At 46.8% G+C, this 16,338-nt stretch overlaps 2 protein-coding genes across 2 annotated transcripts; both read right to left on the bottom strand.

The window, feature by feature from the left end:
• Positions 1–9,419: 9,419 nt before the first annotated feature.
• Positions 9,420–12,061, bottom strand: LOC107511755 (2-acylglycerol O-acyltransferase 3). Its single transcript, XM_016146474.2, is given in 10 exon segments — positions 9,420–9,645; positions 9,647–9,677; positions 9,763–9,965; positions 10,558–10,732; positions 11,032–11,078; positions 11,080–11,235; positions 11,495–11,561; positions 11,645–11,694; positions 11,696–11,753; positions 11,992–12,061. Coding segments are annotated over 10 exon segments (1,029 nt in total). The 3' UTR covers positions 9,420–9,473.
• A 555-nt stretch (positions 12,062–12,616) lies between these two features.
• On the bottom strand, positions 12,617–16,263 carry LOC107511778 (2-acylglycerol O-acyltransferase 1-like). Its single transcript, XM_036225606.1, has 2 exons — positions 14,346–16,263; positions 12,617–14,110 (listed from the first exon to the last, which is right to left on the bottom strand). Exons 1-2 carry the CDS (start codon positions 14,452–14,454, stop codon positions 13,581–13,583), a joined length of 639 nt encoding a protein of 212 aa, XP_036081499.1. The 5' UTR covers positions 14,455–16,263; the 3' UTR covers positions 12,617–13,580.
• Positions 16,264–16,338: the final 75 nt, after the last annotated feature.

The following is a 16,338-nucleotide window of genomic DNA, read 5'->3' as shown; positions in this document are numbered from 1 at the left end:
GATCAGATTACCATACCCTGGTTAACAGAATCAGAAGTAAATCCTTAATGCTGGCTAACTGGAAACAAAAGGTCACCCACTTAGGTAGAGGCCAAACCAGACTCCTGGTATACTAACCCTAAACTAATATGCAGCCCAGACTTAACTACATTTCTAAAGGTTAGGTATTGTTATAGGTGGACAATTTTCCAGTAAGACAGCATTAAGTATTTGCTTCTGATTCTGTTAACCAGGGTGTGGTAATCTGATCAAGGATATGCTAACGGCCAACTGTTAACCAGGGTGTGGTGATCTGCTCAGGGATGTGCTGGTAGCTATATAAACTGTCTCTTCTGGGAGCTCGGGGCTGATCTCTTCTAACCCTGCATGGTAGAGAGTCAGTCGCTGGCCAGCTAATAAAGGCTCACAATTCATCTCAATTGGCTCCGTGGGTCTTGGATTTGATTGCACCACAACAGTATGACTACTGTGCTTAAAATACCTGAAATTTCATATCTTCTCTCCTCCAATCAACAGGTTCCTCTCTCCAATCCACATAAACCAACACTGAATGTAATGTCCATTTATTTATTCGGCAAACATTAGTGTCATCTTCCATGGGCCCATTTTATTCCACGTCTGCTCTCAATTTAGCTGGCCATAAAAACAAGACACTTTTATTCTGGAGAATATCTAACAAACACAAAAATAGAGAGAACAGTACAGTATAAGGAGGCCCCATTAGTCTATCATCAGCTTCAACACTTATCCATTCATAACTAATGTTGTTCTATACCACAAGCTACTTCTCACCTCTCCTAATAATTTGAAACAAAATTTTTAAACAAATTTTAGACATCATATTATTTCACTAGTATTTCAGTAAGTCATTTAAATATCATTATTAAATTGATATAAACATAACTGTACCTTTCTCCCAGTTCAACTGTTGAAGCTGTAACCCCTAATATGACTGTATTTGGAGATAGGGCCTTTAGGAAGGTAATTAAAGTTAAATGAGTTTATAAGGTGGGACCCAAATCCAATAGGATTAGTGTCCTTATAGGAGGAGAGACACAAGATATCTCTTTCTCTCCATACACAGAGGAAAGAGACTTTGTGTGAGGAGGCAGAGAGAAGGCTGCTGTCTACAAGCCAGGACAATTCTCACCAGAAACTGTTGGCACTTTGATCATGGACTTCTGGCCTTTAGAAATGGGATTTTGTCAGCCCGAGCAGACTAAAACACATACGTAAAATAACCTTTTTCTCTATCTCTGTCTCTGTCTCTGTCTCCTCTTCCCCTCACCGCTGCTTCCCTCCATCTCTCTCTCTCTCTCTCTCTCTCTCTCTCTCTCTCTCTCTCTCTCTCTCTCTCTCTCTCTCTCTCTCCTCACTTGCTGTAGGTCAAGCCAGCTGCCTTGTCTTGAGAAACTCAGATAGCCCTGTGGAGAGACCCACCTGACAAAGAACTGAGGCCTCAATCCAACCATAAGGAATGGAGGACTGTCAACAACCACATCAGTAAACTTGGAAGTAGATCTTTTAACCCCATTGGAGCCTTCAGATACTGCAGTCCTAGTCAACAGCTTGACTGCAATCTAATAATCATAGGCCAGAATCTCCTAGCTAAGCCTCTCAGAAACTATGTCTTAATAAATGTTTGTTGTTGTAAGCAGATAGATTTTGGGGTAATTTGCAATACATGAAGTAATAGATAACTGATATACTTCATACGTATTTTAGGTTTCTTTTAATCTATAGGTTTCCCTTCCATCTCTCTCTTTTGCAACTTATTTGTTGAAAAGAGTGAATGTTTGTCCTGTAAATGTTCCACCATCTGTCTTCTGCTGATTACACCTCCATGATATTGTTTACCATATTCCTCTCTCCTCTGTCCTGTAGGTATAGATCTATCCTCCTTGTCCCATATGGTAGCCATTAGCTATGTATAGCTATTGGTCACCTGAAATGTGGTGGTACAACTGAGGAACTGAGCTTTTTATCTCATTTAGTTTGAATTACAGTAATTTAAATTTCAAAATGAATAATTGACCAGTTATCGGAAAACTTTTAAGTAAGTTCAGAACAACTTTTTAAATTATAAATCTATTTTTTCACTTGTGAATTTTATAAACTCCAAATACAGATCAAGCATTTCCAATGGATGTTTAGTGTCTAAACTGAAATGTATTTTACCAGATTTCAAAGATTTATAGAAAGAAAGCCTGTAATATATCTACTTACTATGTATATATTGATTACATATTGAAATAATATTTTGGACACATTGGGCTAAATAAACATTAAAATTAATTCCACCTTATTTTTTTTACCTCTTAAAAGTGGTTACTACTAGACAAGTTTAAATTATAATGTGGCTCACGTTAAATTTCTTGTTACGGGTCAGGTTGCCCTTTTTAAAAAAGATTATTTCATAGGTGATGTTGCATTCTTCCATCAAAGGCTCAAATCTGGTTGTCTTGTTGAAATCTTATCAGATATTGATGCTCAAGACTTAAAACTAATCAGTTACCAGAATTTGCAAAATGTTGATATTCTTATTCTGTAATTCAGCGTTGTTTTTTTTTTTGTTTTTCACTAGCCAGAATAAAAGGAACCCTGTTCTCCTCTACTAAGATTACCCCGAGGCATAGTTTGTGAAGGAAAGATAAGATAAATACCTAAAAAATTTCCTGTTATTTGTTAATTTTCAAAATAGTGAGTTGGTTCCTCAGCATCGTTCAATGGAGATCAATTATTATTTTTAGAGCCATTAGGAAATCATGGATTTTAAACCTGTTTAATGTGGTACAATTTAATGTAATTTCTATCTTTATGAATACTCAGGTTATTCAGCTTTTGGGGTAAATTGATGTTTTTAAATGACATGGAAGGATCACGATAGATCTTTAGGAAGAGCAATGGGGATGCAGAAAAAAGGATGCCCTGAACCAACCTGGCAGGTGGGCAGGTGAAGAAAGGTGTCTTAGACTGAGATTTAAAAATTCCCCTCCAGATGATAAAGAAAAGCAGAATCTTTCCAGTGAGAGGAGACAGCCTGAGCAAAGCCCAGAGTTGAGCACAAGCAAGAACAAGCAATTCTGGGTTGCATCCATCCTTTAGGCAGGGGCTGGCCAGGGGCGGGTTTTAACCAGAAGAGATTTGCCTTGTGAGTGGAGATCGCTCTCTGGTGGCCACATGGAGGATGGCAAGGAGGGAAGAAACCCAGGGAAGAGGGGACAAGCTGAGCTCATAAAGCTTCTTTAGTTTATTACATATACATAAGTTAGACTCTTCCAGATCAAGAGCAGAAATCACAGTGTTGGGGATTATTATGGAGCTATTTGGGAAGAGAAATGCTAGAGGGAAGCTCCTTAATGGCTCTTTACTCTGAGGCCTAGGCCTCTTGAAAATAAAATGGACCTTTCAGGACAGTGCAGTAATCCATCTTACCTCTGTGCACCTGGCATGTGCACTTTTCCAAAGTGAAGATCCCATGGTAAATGCTTGCCACTACCCAACATGGAACATTCCTTGTCTAATTTGCACAAAAACCACCTCTTGGTAGCTGTAGCCCCCAGGCATAAGCAGATAGTACTTTTGTGTGAATTTTTTAAAAAACACCTGTTGTAGGTTGAATTGCGTCCCCCCAAAAGATATGTTGAAGTCCTAACCCCTAGTACCTGTGAAAGTGACCTTATTTCAAAATAAGTTCTTTGCAGATGTAATCAAGTTGAGATTAGGTCAGACTGAATAAGAGTGGGCCCTAATCAAATATGACAGGTATCCTATATGAAAAGGAAAATTTGGACACAGGTACAGAGGGAGAACAAAAGCAGAGATTGGGATGATGCAGCTGCAAGTCAGGGATTGATGGAAGGAAGGATTTTTCTCCTACAGATTTCGGCAGGAACATATCTCTGCCAACACCTTGATTTTGACCTTCAGAATTGTGATACAATAAATTTTTGTTGTTTTAAATCTCCACGTGAGTGGTACTTCATTATGGCAGCTTTAGGAAACTAATTTAGCATCTTTTCTTACCATGATGGGTGCAGCCCCATTTCCAGCTTTGCAATGAAAACCCCTATTTACTCCCACTCCCACCTGGGCATTTGCTGCAGGTCATGAACTACAAACTATGTGGCTGATTTCCCCTTGGATTTGCTTCATTTGTTCAGCACTCACCATGTACCAGGTATCATGACAAAATGCAAAAATGAACAAGACATACTCCCCACCCTTAACATTGGCATTTAATAATATGGGAAAGATGATAATAAACAAGCCATATGTTGGTGTAGCAAAACAATGGTTTGCATAACTTGATGTTCACAAGATGTCATCTTGTGATGTGGTTGTGGTTAGGAAAAGATTTTGTGGGGAAAAGATGAGCAACATAATAGAGACAATAGTTAACATTTATTGAGCATCCTATCAGACACTGTGTTAAGCACTGTACATACACATCTCATTTAAAGCTCATAATGGTGACTTTGGTGTAAGTGACTAAGGCTTAGAGAAGTCATGTGAGTCCACCAAGGTCTATATCTATTAAGTGCTAGATACTGGAGCTGAGCTACAACTCGATGGTAGGGGTTCCAAGGATGGTGGGAAGAACTCCAATTAAGAAGAAAAGCAAGTTAAAGATGGATGAGAAACTGAGCTAGGCTCTGGTTGTGGGCTTCCTCAAATGCTGTGCTGAGGAGTTCACACCTTCTAACAATGAGGATCCAGTGAGTAGGGAAAATGAAATGATGAAAACAGTTTTAAGGAAGAGCATTTTGACAGCATGAGAAGACATTTGATGGAAGATGAGAGGCAGGACCTCTGATCACTGAGAAGTGGTCCCAGAGGGACGCCATGGGAGGAATGAGGATATGGAGTAAGGGAAGAAGCTAACAAACACTTAGAAGGAAAATAGAAGAGGCCAGGGAGTCTGACTGGGGTTCTGGAAGGTGGGCAGAGAGGAAGGAAGCAAAGGTGATTCTGGCATCTCCAGTGTGCAACTGGGCAATAACATCTGGTGGAAGCGGGCAGTTCAGGATATAAACAGAGCTCACTGGATACACAGATGCCATGTTCTGCCTGTAAGTAGGTTGACTTTTCAGAGCCAGAGGGATGAGCAGGTGGAGAGGACCCACAGGGGTAGAGCTCAGGAGGAAGGCCCAACAGAAGGATTAGAGAGGAGCCTACCTCTGAGAGGTGACAGCAGTGGTCCCAAAGCACATTAGGGTCCACATAGGTGGCAGATGAATGGGATGGTACAGAGCTCAAGTCTGACCCTAACAGGATTCTCGCTACCTGGTCTAGAGCTTCCAAAAACAGTTGCAACAATGCCTAACTTGCCCTAACCTCCTCTGACTTATTGGGCAGTATCTTCTGCTAGTTCTGAGGGCTCCTCCCTGCCCCGGCCTTCTGCAATGATGGCTTTTCTCCTATTTTCCCCCAAAAAGTCTTCTGAATGTTTCCTCTAGGCTGCATTGTTGGCGAGTGAGCACTCACACAGGAGAAAAATTCAAAAGTAGAGTGGCGGGAAGCCAGTGGATGACAATTTTCTTAAACCTAAACACACAGACATCTGTGCCGCTGGCCCATGAGGTTGTGTGCATCTCATTCAGTTCTCAAAATAACCCTATGTATGTTCAGTTCGTGAAAATTTGAGCTGTATCTTGTGATTTGTGCACTTTTCTGTATTGTATTTCAATAAAAAGTTAGAAAAAAAATCCCACAACTCTGAAGTAGGTAGCCCCATGTTACCAGGAGGAAACTGAGGCCCGGAAAGGTTAAGCAACTTGTCAAGGTTGGCGTTGGTAGCTGAGATTCAAAGCCAGGTCTGTGGGACTCAGAGATGGGTGCCCTTTCCCCTGTGAAAACTCAGTGGAGCCTTTTCCCTTCTGCTTCCCCACAGGGCTAAGATGGCCATAGACCATTTTGGGTCCTCAAACCTAGGTTTTGTGTCAAGCTTTCCCTCGAAATATATGCCTTCTAACTCTGTCCTATTTCTGTTCCAAAAAAGTGGCCATTATTATAGCACCAGGACATCCGTGTGGCACATTTCTAGGTCTTAGGACCTAGGTCCTAAGGGCTGGGACTGGAAGGGACAGTCCCCTATCTCTGGGGCCTGAGGCCAAGCTCATTCTGTCTAGAGTCTTGATTCATACTAAGGGCTCCAGCATTGATCAGGGGCTGAGCCTGATCCCCATCAGCCCAATGGCCAAGCTGACAGTTGAATTTGGGGGATTTAGTTCAAGTATGGGATTTAGTTCAAATATGGGATTTAGTTGGAATCTGTATGACAGCAGCTGCCGGGAAATAGTTGACTGATGTGCAAAAGGCCATTTCGAGTTTCTCTTCTGGTATCTCAGTCTAGTAGGCTGTACCCCTTGTCTGGACATTGTGGTCTTGGGTCTGCACAGATTGGTGGGAAGTATGTGACATGGACCTAGCAACTAGACTCTCCACTCTTCTCCATACAAGGCTCCAGACTCTTAGACCAAGTTCCATCCAAGACTATGCTTGATGAGGGAGGGCTAGAAAGCCAGATGATGAGGAAAATGGGGACCAGAGGACCTTTGCCTCAGTGAGGCTAGGATCAGAGCATGACAGCAGAGGCTCAGAAAAGAGTAGGAGTCATGGCAGGGACCCCTGAACCCTATGGCTTCCTCCTAGTCTTGGCTGGCTTCCTGGAGAAGACTGCACACTTGGGAGAAGGTGGGTGGCGGTGAAGGGAAACTCTCTATGGCCTGTCACAGTGGACAGGAAGGATGTCAAGCTGGCATGATGAACAGGGAAGTAGCACTCATCTCACTCAAGTAGGTCCTGGAGGGACAATACCCGCCATTGTCCAAGGGTGTCATCTATCTCCCTCTGCCCAGTACAGTCTTCCCATGATCCTCAGCAGTAACAACACATTCTAATTGCCACACCCCATCCCAGACACTCACACATAGATGCCAAGTCTCTCCTTCTAGAGATGGAAGCCTGATCTTGACCTTCCTGTACCTTTCTGGCTTGTGCTGTGGCCTCCCCTCAGTCCAGATGTTTCCACCTGGAGGATAATGTTCCCTTTTGATTCCTCCTCTCTCCAAAGTCAGACCTGACACCTTTTCTGAAAACCTTGCCCTACTGACTTTGCAGGTACTCAGAGCATTTTGTCCTTTTGATTGTATCTCTGCCTCTTGGGCCAACCATATTTCTTAACTGAATTTCTGGCTGCTCCTATTTCTCTCCAGCCTCAGGCTGATCTGCTCCCAACCATCATCCTCTCCATGACAACGGTCTTGGATTTCAGACAGGGGCATTATGGGAATAAAGTCCCCTCCTCCCTGTCCCCAAGTCCCACATAAAGGTCTCATTCTTCACATACAACCCAGCTCAACCCCATGTCCCTAGAGAGAGGCAAACACCACTCACAGGGAAGCAGAGGAGCAGGGAGATTCTTGGAGGAAGACCCTAAGTGGTATAATCTCTATAACCCCAGCTCTTGGCAGCCACTTGGTGCATTTGTCCCTCAGGAAAAGAACACAGAGAAAAATGTACATGATACTAACACTGAAGTTTGGGCTGAGGTATGAAGATATAATAAATAGGTCTTCCACTCCAAAAGTGGCCAGACCAAACCACACACCACATTTTCCAAGCAAATGGTTAAAAAGTGACTCTTGAGCCTCTCACTCATGACAATGATCAGAGTTTGGAGATGAAGGAGCGGGGGTTGGGGAGGACTTTTAACGTGCTAGAAGCCCTACTCCCAGAAGGCAAGCTTTACTTGACAAGATTAGTGACAAAAGATTTTAAGACACAAAGAGCTTGGCATGTCCCAGCATTTGGTGGATGTGATCACCAGAGGAATCCAGTGGCCAGATTGTGGCTGACTGGACATTCTACTTAAGATAGAAGGAAGGACAAGTGGCTGCATCGAGGACAGCCTTCACTCCAAGGGTATCTGGACCAAGGATGCTCAGAGCTGGAGCTGTTTTTTTCCATCCCTCTCCTTAACTCCCAAACTAGAAGAGTAAAGGGACTCCTACAGAGCAACCTTTGTTGAGCGCATGGGCGGAAAACCAGGGACAGATGATAAGGCAGAGAAAAGTACAGAAGCAACCAAAGGGAACTTAAAGGGAAAACTGAAGGATCCATGACTATACCCAGGAGGAAAAGGTTTTGAAGATCTGGAGGCCCAGAGAACACATTGTATCTTAATGGCAGTGTAGTAAAGATTGTTTGGGCTGCTTTCCCTCTCCTCTGTCCCACACTTCAACCCCAAAAAGATCAGTATCAACAGCTAGCATGGGAGGAGGAGGAGGAAAAAGGTCATCCCCACCCCTTCCCACTTCACCTTCCACAGCTGCTGCTTCTGGGTAAGCAGGCAGCATCTCACCCTTGCTGGAGAGGGGAAAGTTCCTACCCCTGGATGAAGATCTAAGTGTTGATTATCACACAAACTAAACATTTCTATATACTGACATAAAATGGATGTAGAACTCATTACTTGAGAATGGCCCAGATAAGTCATGGGATTGCTCGGAATTTCATCCAGAAATGAGAGAAAATTCTTCCACTGAATAAATTTTATAGGAAAGTGGAAGACAAATATAGTTGCATTCCAATTACATTTCAACAAATAATTCTTGTTTAAGTCCTGGATACAGACACAAAGTCAGTCAGCAAATAGGATCGACAAAATCAGATGATGCTATGACCAGATAAAGACCCTTACACTGTTTAATCTGACCCTCTTGTTTGACCAATGCCATGCCTGTAACAATGATGATGATGATGATGATGATGATAGCAAACTCTCATTGGCTCATATTTTGTCAATCTCTGTTCTAAGCCCCTAAGTCTTAATTCTTTAATCTTTACAATAGTCCTGTGCTTATTGAGCAAGTGAGTCATTAATGCTGGGTTTGCAGTAGGACTTGATGTTGGTAAAACAAATCTTTGGTTCATCTGATCTCCCAGACCCAAGGAAACTTAAAGGATGGGGATGGGGTGCAAAGGAAAGCTATGCACTTAACTGTCTTTTCTACCACTGGGGATCATTCCATTCTCTATATTGTCAGGTACCCTTGATCACGCTCAGCCTTTGCTCATTGTATTCCACCATCCACCTTATCCTCCCCAACCACCTAAATCCTTCTCACCCTTCTAAGCCTAGCTCTCCTTGCAGCTACCCTTCCCCAACTCAGTCAGAATACTGTACAGCTCTTAGCTAAGCAGATGCCTTCATTTACAGAGGGAGAAAGCGCCCAGCAAAGGAAAGAGATTCATGCAGCAGAATTAAGTTTTACTGGAAGGAGAATTCAGGAGATACCCAATCTAATGCAGCAACTCGATAGTGTATTAAGATGGGAAAGATTATGCCCCAGCATGCTCGTGCACAAAGGGAGAGTATGAGTGTTGCAGGCATCCAATTCCACAAAGTGGGAAAGTAGGAGAGAACTAGATTTTATTGGAAGACTAGAACACAAAAGTAGGTAGGAGTGTCAGTGCACTGGGATAAGGGGCTCCAGGGCTGGGGAGCAGGGGCAAGGCCAGGGCTGCATGAAGGTGAGGTGAGCGGAAGCAGGGACACAACAGCTTTCCATGTGCTCCTCAAACAGCTGCTCCAGAGCCTTCATGTAGAGCATGTGGTAGTGGTCTACACTACCACATGTGGAGACACTGAGGCACCAGGCTGGAGCAGCCCACTGTAGGGAGAGGGGTGACAAGTGAGGTGAGAGGCCTCTGCTACATAGCTGGTGGTAGCTTTCTTCCCAGGAGATGAGAACTCACCTACAGTGGTGATGGGAACAGGGAAGGGCAGCAGGCCCCAGAAGTTAGCCAAGAATAGACCGTGACCCCAGAAGACGCAAGGAGCAAAGTCTGTGAGTTTCTTGCAGGTGGTTTGGTACAGATGCTGCCAGGATCCTTTGACAAAAACCTTAAGTCTGAAGATATCATTCTCCTCAAAGGAGTATACAGGCTCAATGGAGGCCCTAGGAGGGGGAAGCAATAGAGAAGAGTGTGGTCAGACCAGTGGCTCTTGAAGTACCCCAAAATAGAAGACCCAGAGAGCAGAAAATCCCTCCCCACACCTCATGATTCTACTTCTCAAGGCCTTTAAAGCAAACAGTGATGGCTATAAAGAAAGATCTGGAAGAAAGGGTACTTACTGAGAAATGACTATGTACTAGGCATTTATATATACATTTCCTCACTCAGTCTTTACAACTATATCATTGCAAGGAAAGTATTAACTACTTCACAGGTTAAGAAACATGTCCAAGGTCTTGCCTTTGAGACAGTGTCAGAGAGGAATTTGAACTCCACACTTCTGAACCAAAGGGTCCTGCTATTTGCATTATGAACTTGCTTCTCTTGGAGTGGGAGGAAACCTGAAAAGTTATCACAGTGCTTGGCACAGAGTAAGCAGTGCTCTCTAGGTTTAGGGCACAGTGGGCTCTGGGAATACACAGTCCCACCTATAGGAACTTGGATATGTAGAGATGGAGAGTGTACACGCTCCGGCACATTGTGAAGTTTGACCATTAAGAGCATCCCTGGAGTGGGCACCTGCACCTCACTCACCCATACCTTAGTGCCAGGTATACAAAGCCTTTGTGCTTCTGGAGAATGAGATTATGTTCCCCTGGGATTGCATACAGGGACTCACGGGCACCCCCAACCACAATGACCACAATCTGCCCCAGCCGGGGCTGTGACAGAATAAAGTCCAAGCCCTGGTGGTTAATGGAACATACTCCTGCAAGTATGAGGAGGTGAGGAGCAGTCAGCACCCCCTCCTCAGCTCCCTAGCCTCACACTCCACCCTTTAGTACCTGAAGGGTGAGCCCCACATCCCATTCCTTCTAAACCCCCCTACGCACCATGTCTATGTCTGTGTGCCCTATGGTGCTTGTCCCAGCAAGGACACTAGAGAACACTTGCTCCAAAGCTATTCACTGATGTCCACTGGGAGCCTGGCCAGTATTAGGGCCAGGTCTCCGAGCTGGGAGTCACCTTGGCCAGAGGGCACCTTCTCCCACTCAGCTAGAAACTCACCACAGGACATGATGTAGTCTCGATAGATTGGGATGTGGTAGAGTTTGGCTGACTGGAGTGGGCTGAAGACCAAGGAACTGCTGAGAGAAGCCACTGTTCTCGGTGGAAAAATTACAGAAGGTTCCAATGCACATGATTTCATATGTGTGAAAATCAAACATATAGTTCCTGTCTGGGGACAGCTCTACTGTTTTCACCAGTTTTGGAGTGATGGGCAGGATGAGGGGAAAAGGCACAGAAGGCAGGACACCAGCTGAAAATGTGTTGCCCTCCACCCCAATAGACTTCAGAATTCAAGTCCTAGGATGGGGTCAAAGGTACAGGGGGCCTACTCTTGAACACCTGCCCCACTACCTGAGCTTAGGCTGCCAGAGCTCAGGCTCCAACACAAGAAGGGGTGAATAGGTAAGGGAGGTGGGGGAGTGGGAAGGGGCTGAGAATCTTCGGGTAACCTGCTACCTTGATAGGATGATAATCCCTTAGGTGTTCCTAAATGGTCCAATTCCTAATCCACTCACACTACCTTCCATCTCAGGGCAGAGATATATGGGTGGAATCCCTGGAGGCACCCAGCTGCCATCTCTCACTACCTGGGCCCCTGTCCACTATTCACCTCGGTTGGCTGTATCCCAGTCCAGGAAGGGCCACACCAGGTAGAGAACAGAATGACCAAAGAGGCATGAAGAGGAGGGATAAGACAAGAAGGGATAAGAAAGAGCCCGGGTGAAAGTTGAGAAAGAAAAATGAATTAGCTTTTGAAACTCCAGTCATTCCATCCATGGTTCCTCTCCTCCGCCTGAGGATTGTATCCTCCCGCCAGCTCCCAGCTCCACATCTGGCCCTTTCCCCTTCCCTTTGCACTTTGGCATCCTGGCAAGTGGAGCTGCAGCCTTTCTTTCCAAAATGTCTCCTCCCCTTTCAGACCCCAGGCACCCATGCCTCTCCCACTTCGTCCATCCGTGAAGAGGAAAGTGAGTATATATTGGTAAGTGCCCAAGGCTTCTAGCCACTGCTTCTGCAGGGTTTTCATGGCACAGGAGAGCAACAGGAACATGGAGATTCCTATCCCAGCAGTATCCCTACGCCAGCAGAGTTCCAGAACCTAGACGACAAATGAAGAAGTTTTCGGTAGCTGTCCAGAAGGCTTCCTAGCCCAAGGGACCAAGCCTTTGGGACCTCCCAGGATTGGAATTGCATGGAGCTGAGGGGTGTGAACGGGGAAATCTCCAGATCCTGACTTCTCCAGGCTGTTTTCAGACTGCTCTTTGAACTTCCTGAGTCAGTGGGTCTGAACTGGTCATGGGACCCATGTGGTAGGGGCGGAGGGCGTGTGCGAAGGAGGTGTAGAAACGGATGAACAGAGGTTGGAGAGCCCGCTCTCTGAGCCCCAGCCTCTTGGCGGGGTCCAGAAGCCCAAATGACACTGTCCGATCTCAAGTAAGACCCAGTAGGCCCCTGATGCGTGCCGGGAATCTGTTTGCAGGTCTCCTGGAGTGTCAAGGCCAGAGGCGGGATGGGAAGGGGGTGGTGCTGTGGGGCAAGTGGACCTCCCCACACAAACAGACAAACACCTCAGGTCTGTTTCTGCCTTTAATTCCACTCCCCCAACTTCAGTCACCTGGGGGCTGGGGAGGGGCTCAGAGGCGCAAGCGTGCCTTCTTGGAACAGTCCCGTTAGCCTTTCCATGTAGAGGGGGTTGCAGTGCCTCCACCAGTGCCCAGCTGCACCCGGATTGGGGCCCCCACTGTGGGCAGAACAGGAGGCAAGAGGATGGTCACTGGGATACCCCCCCACACACCCAACTAGACTCCCTGTGGGGACAGCTCACTGTGATTATTGGGGGCAGAGGTCAGAGCCCTGAAGGTTGTCAAAGGCCAGCCAGAGGTGCACTGCAGGCAGCCAGGATTTCCGGCCCCAACCAGCAACCATCACCACCTGGCCTGGGGAGCCTGAGAGGGCCTGAGCTCCGGAGGTGTGGGTGGAGGGCAAGCTAAAGCTCACTGATGGTGTAGATGGGCATGGGAAGGTCAAGAGGAGGCCCAGGCGGCCTTGGAATAGCATCCGGCCAAACTCAGCAGAAGCTGCAGGGCTTCCTGTGCCCTCCACACTCAGGAGCCCAGTGGATTCAGGAACTATTGGAAGAGCTTGTTCTCCCCAAAAGAGAAGACAGGGCATCAGGGAGGCCCTATGGGAGCAGAGGTGTGCCTGATTCTGACCTCCAGGGGCACAGGGCAGCCTAGGAGTTCCCCTCTGGCCACTAGCCGCTTTTCACCTGTGTTTCAGTGCCAGCTTGATAAATCCGTTCTGATTCTGGATCTGCAAGCTCAGGGCTCCAGGATTTGCCTCCAGAGCCTCCAGGGGCCCTCCCACAATGAGGACTGCCACCTAGCCGCCCCAAGCCAGGAACAATAGATAGGTGGTGCTGGCCTTGTTAGAGGACACCAACCGTGGGAGGGAGGGCAAGGCAGGAGCTGGGGGACCTGGGGCCTGGGTCTTGAGAATAGAGAGGGAGGAGGGCATCAGTTAGATAGAGCTGGGACCAGAAACCCTCAGATGGGAGTGAGAGGTGACAGCAAAAACTGGAGGTCTTGTGGCGGGGCTCCCCCTTCCTCACCACTACACATGATGTAGTCCCAGAAGAGAGGGAAGTGAAACCGACAGGGCAGCATGAGCAAGTGGGGTCGGAGGCCAGGGAAGAGGCTGGAGAAGCCAGTGGCCTCTGTGCAGAAGTTGCCAAAGGCTCCAGCAACCAGGATGCCATGAGGGTGGAAGCCAAAGAGGTAGTTGTGGGAAGGATCCAACTCTGTGGTTTTAACCAGCTGAGGGACAGAGGGTACACACTCAACCCTGGCAGTGAGTTTAGACATTTGGGGAGGATCCTTGGAAGAGTCTATTCTGAAGCCATGTGCCCAATTCAGCACACTGTTCCTGGGGATGCTCCCCAAGATGAAGTAGTCTAAGAAATGTCTCCAGATGAACCAGTTGCAGATCCCGGTAGATTGGCAGCCTCCTGCCTGTGGTGTGCCCTTATCTCCATAGAGCCAGACCAGGTAGAGGACTGCTAGGATCCAGGCTTGGCCTAGAAATGCAAGGAGCATCATGGCCAGGCACACCTGGGCTGAAGAATGGAAGATGAAGAAGGGGTATCTCAGGACCCAGGGATCTCCTCATTGTCCCCCTCTTCCCTGTCCCACCTAATTACTTTTCCTTCATGGACCCTGGAGATCCCTGCCCCACCTCCCTTCCTTGTGGTAATGGAGAAGCAGAACTCTAGGTGCATGGGTGGGGTCAGGTCCAGGGCTTCAGGGACTCACCCAGCCCCAAGAAGACCCATTGCAGGATAACAAACACTTGGAGACATTGGCAGAGGTGGCTGGAAGAGGTTGGCATTCTGTAGAGGGAAGTCACATAGGGGGCCACCATAGGCTCTTAAGCACACCCCTTTTTGGGCCAACCCACTGGCCCTGACCCTTGGCTCTGGTTCCATCCAGTTTCTGGCCCCTTTGCTGACTTGCACATTAGACTTTGATGAGCCCCAGCAAGAAAGAACAACTAACTGAGCTCATAGAAGTGAGCAGAGGTGTGGCCAGACAGCTTGGAGGTGAGTAAAATATTTGGCCTTTGTGGAGGTCAGAACCTCCAGCCTGTGTGAAAAACCCACTGGCAGAGGTCTGGGAAAGTGGGGGTTTGCCAGAGTGGTGTGTACCATGAATGGCAGGGGTCCCAGACATGAGTGAGAACAGTTTGAATACACCTCAGTCACCAGGCCTGGAGCAGCCTAGGACTCTTGGGGAGCTGTTCTAGAGGGAAGGGCTTTGTGGGGAAAGCTAGGGATTGGTGAGCCCCTCAAGAGAAGGCCCAGTGTGCTGTGGGCATATCTTCCAAGTGGGTTAGGGCCAGTCCTTACTGTCACCATGGCCCTCCCAACAGTGATCAGAGGCTTGTGGGAGCTGGCACCTTCTCCAGCCAGGTCAGAGAATGCCACCTCTTTAGGAAAGTCTGACAGACATCCCATTGGGTGCCTTTGTCACATAGTTTTCCAGCATAAAATACTTTCTCTCTATCATGGTAAATTTTCTTTTTAGCTTAAAAAACAAAAATCTATTTCTTAGAGATTACAGTAGTTTTCTGATTAAGGTCTCCACTAAGCTGTAAGCAACAAGAAGTCAGGTAATGTGCTTATCACTGCAGCCCTAGTGATGGGTGCCTGGCAAATGGGAGATGTTTCATAAATAACAGACGGGAGATGCTTTGTAAATGAATGGACCCACTGTGGAAGACAGGATAACCAAGCTTCCATGCCCAAGACCTACTGCTCAGGCTGGTACACCCTTCATGTCCCACTTGCATGCAGGCTTCCTCACGCAGGGACTTTACAAGGAGATATTTTCTTCTGTCCCTGCTCAGCCCAGTTCCATCCATAGGGCATGTGATGAGGGCAGTGGAGACCAGGGTGAGATGGACTTAAGAGTCTGGCCAGAGTGTTGCTCAGTCCACATAGGTGATCTACCCTATTCCCCACGGAGGAAGATTTCATGCATGAAGTTTTCCTAGGAGTCTGAGCAGGAGACAGGAATAAGGTGTGGATGGTGAATGAGGTGTTGGAGGCAGAAAATGTCCTGGAACAGATTAACAGGTCTGTTTGGATTTTAAAAGGCTTTCATAAGGGAACAGTTGGAAGATAAATTCAGGAAGGCGGGCTGGTGCAAGGCTGGGAGAGCTCAAACTGGAGGGGCTATCCTCGGGGCTCCTCAAGGGATCTCAGCAAGGGTTGATGGGCCCTGAGATGTTGGAAGCAAGACCTGCTCTCAGCAGGTCTCTTTCCTCTTTTCCAATCTTGCTTCACATTCTTCTTCCAGGAAGCTTTCTTAGAATGACTCACTAGGGCGTCCCCTTTCCTGATACCAACCAACTAAAAGCTTAGGTCCCAGAAGCCACAGTAAGGCCTCAGCTGCCTTCCCTCATAGGACACATGCCTCCAGGAAGCCTTCCTTCCCTGACCACAGTCTCTGAAGCCCAGCTCAGGGCTTTGCCACCTTAATGTAAAGGAGAAGATGCTATGAAGTGATGAATCAGGGAGAAGAGTGTGGGGGCTGGCTTTCATCGGAACCTGATAGTAAAGTCCATTTGGTTTGGCCCTTCTCAAGCACTTCCCCAGCTCTGGCAATAAAGAGCATCGAGAAATAGGATCCAGGGAAACTTCCAGGTTTCCATACTGTTCTAACATTTTGCTTCTGCCTTTTCTTCTCTGTTCTTTTTCTTTGGAGTAACTCCAGTTCTCCCTCTGCTCTGGGTGGCAGGAGAGGT

The sequence above is a fragment of the Rousettus aegyptiacus genome, unplaced genomic scaffold (genome assembly GCF_014176215.1).
Source record: "Rousettus aegyptiacus isolate mRouAeg1 unplaced genomic scaffold, mRouAeg1.p scaffold_m13_p_8, whole genome shotgun sequence".
NCBI lineage: Eukaryota > Metazoa > Chordata > Mammalia > Chiroptera > Pteropodidae > Rousettus > Rousettus aegyptiacus.
Note: the sequence above shows the minus strand (reverse complement) of the source record. Positions and strands in the feature narration are given on the sequence as shown.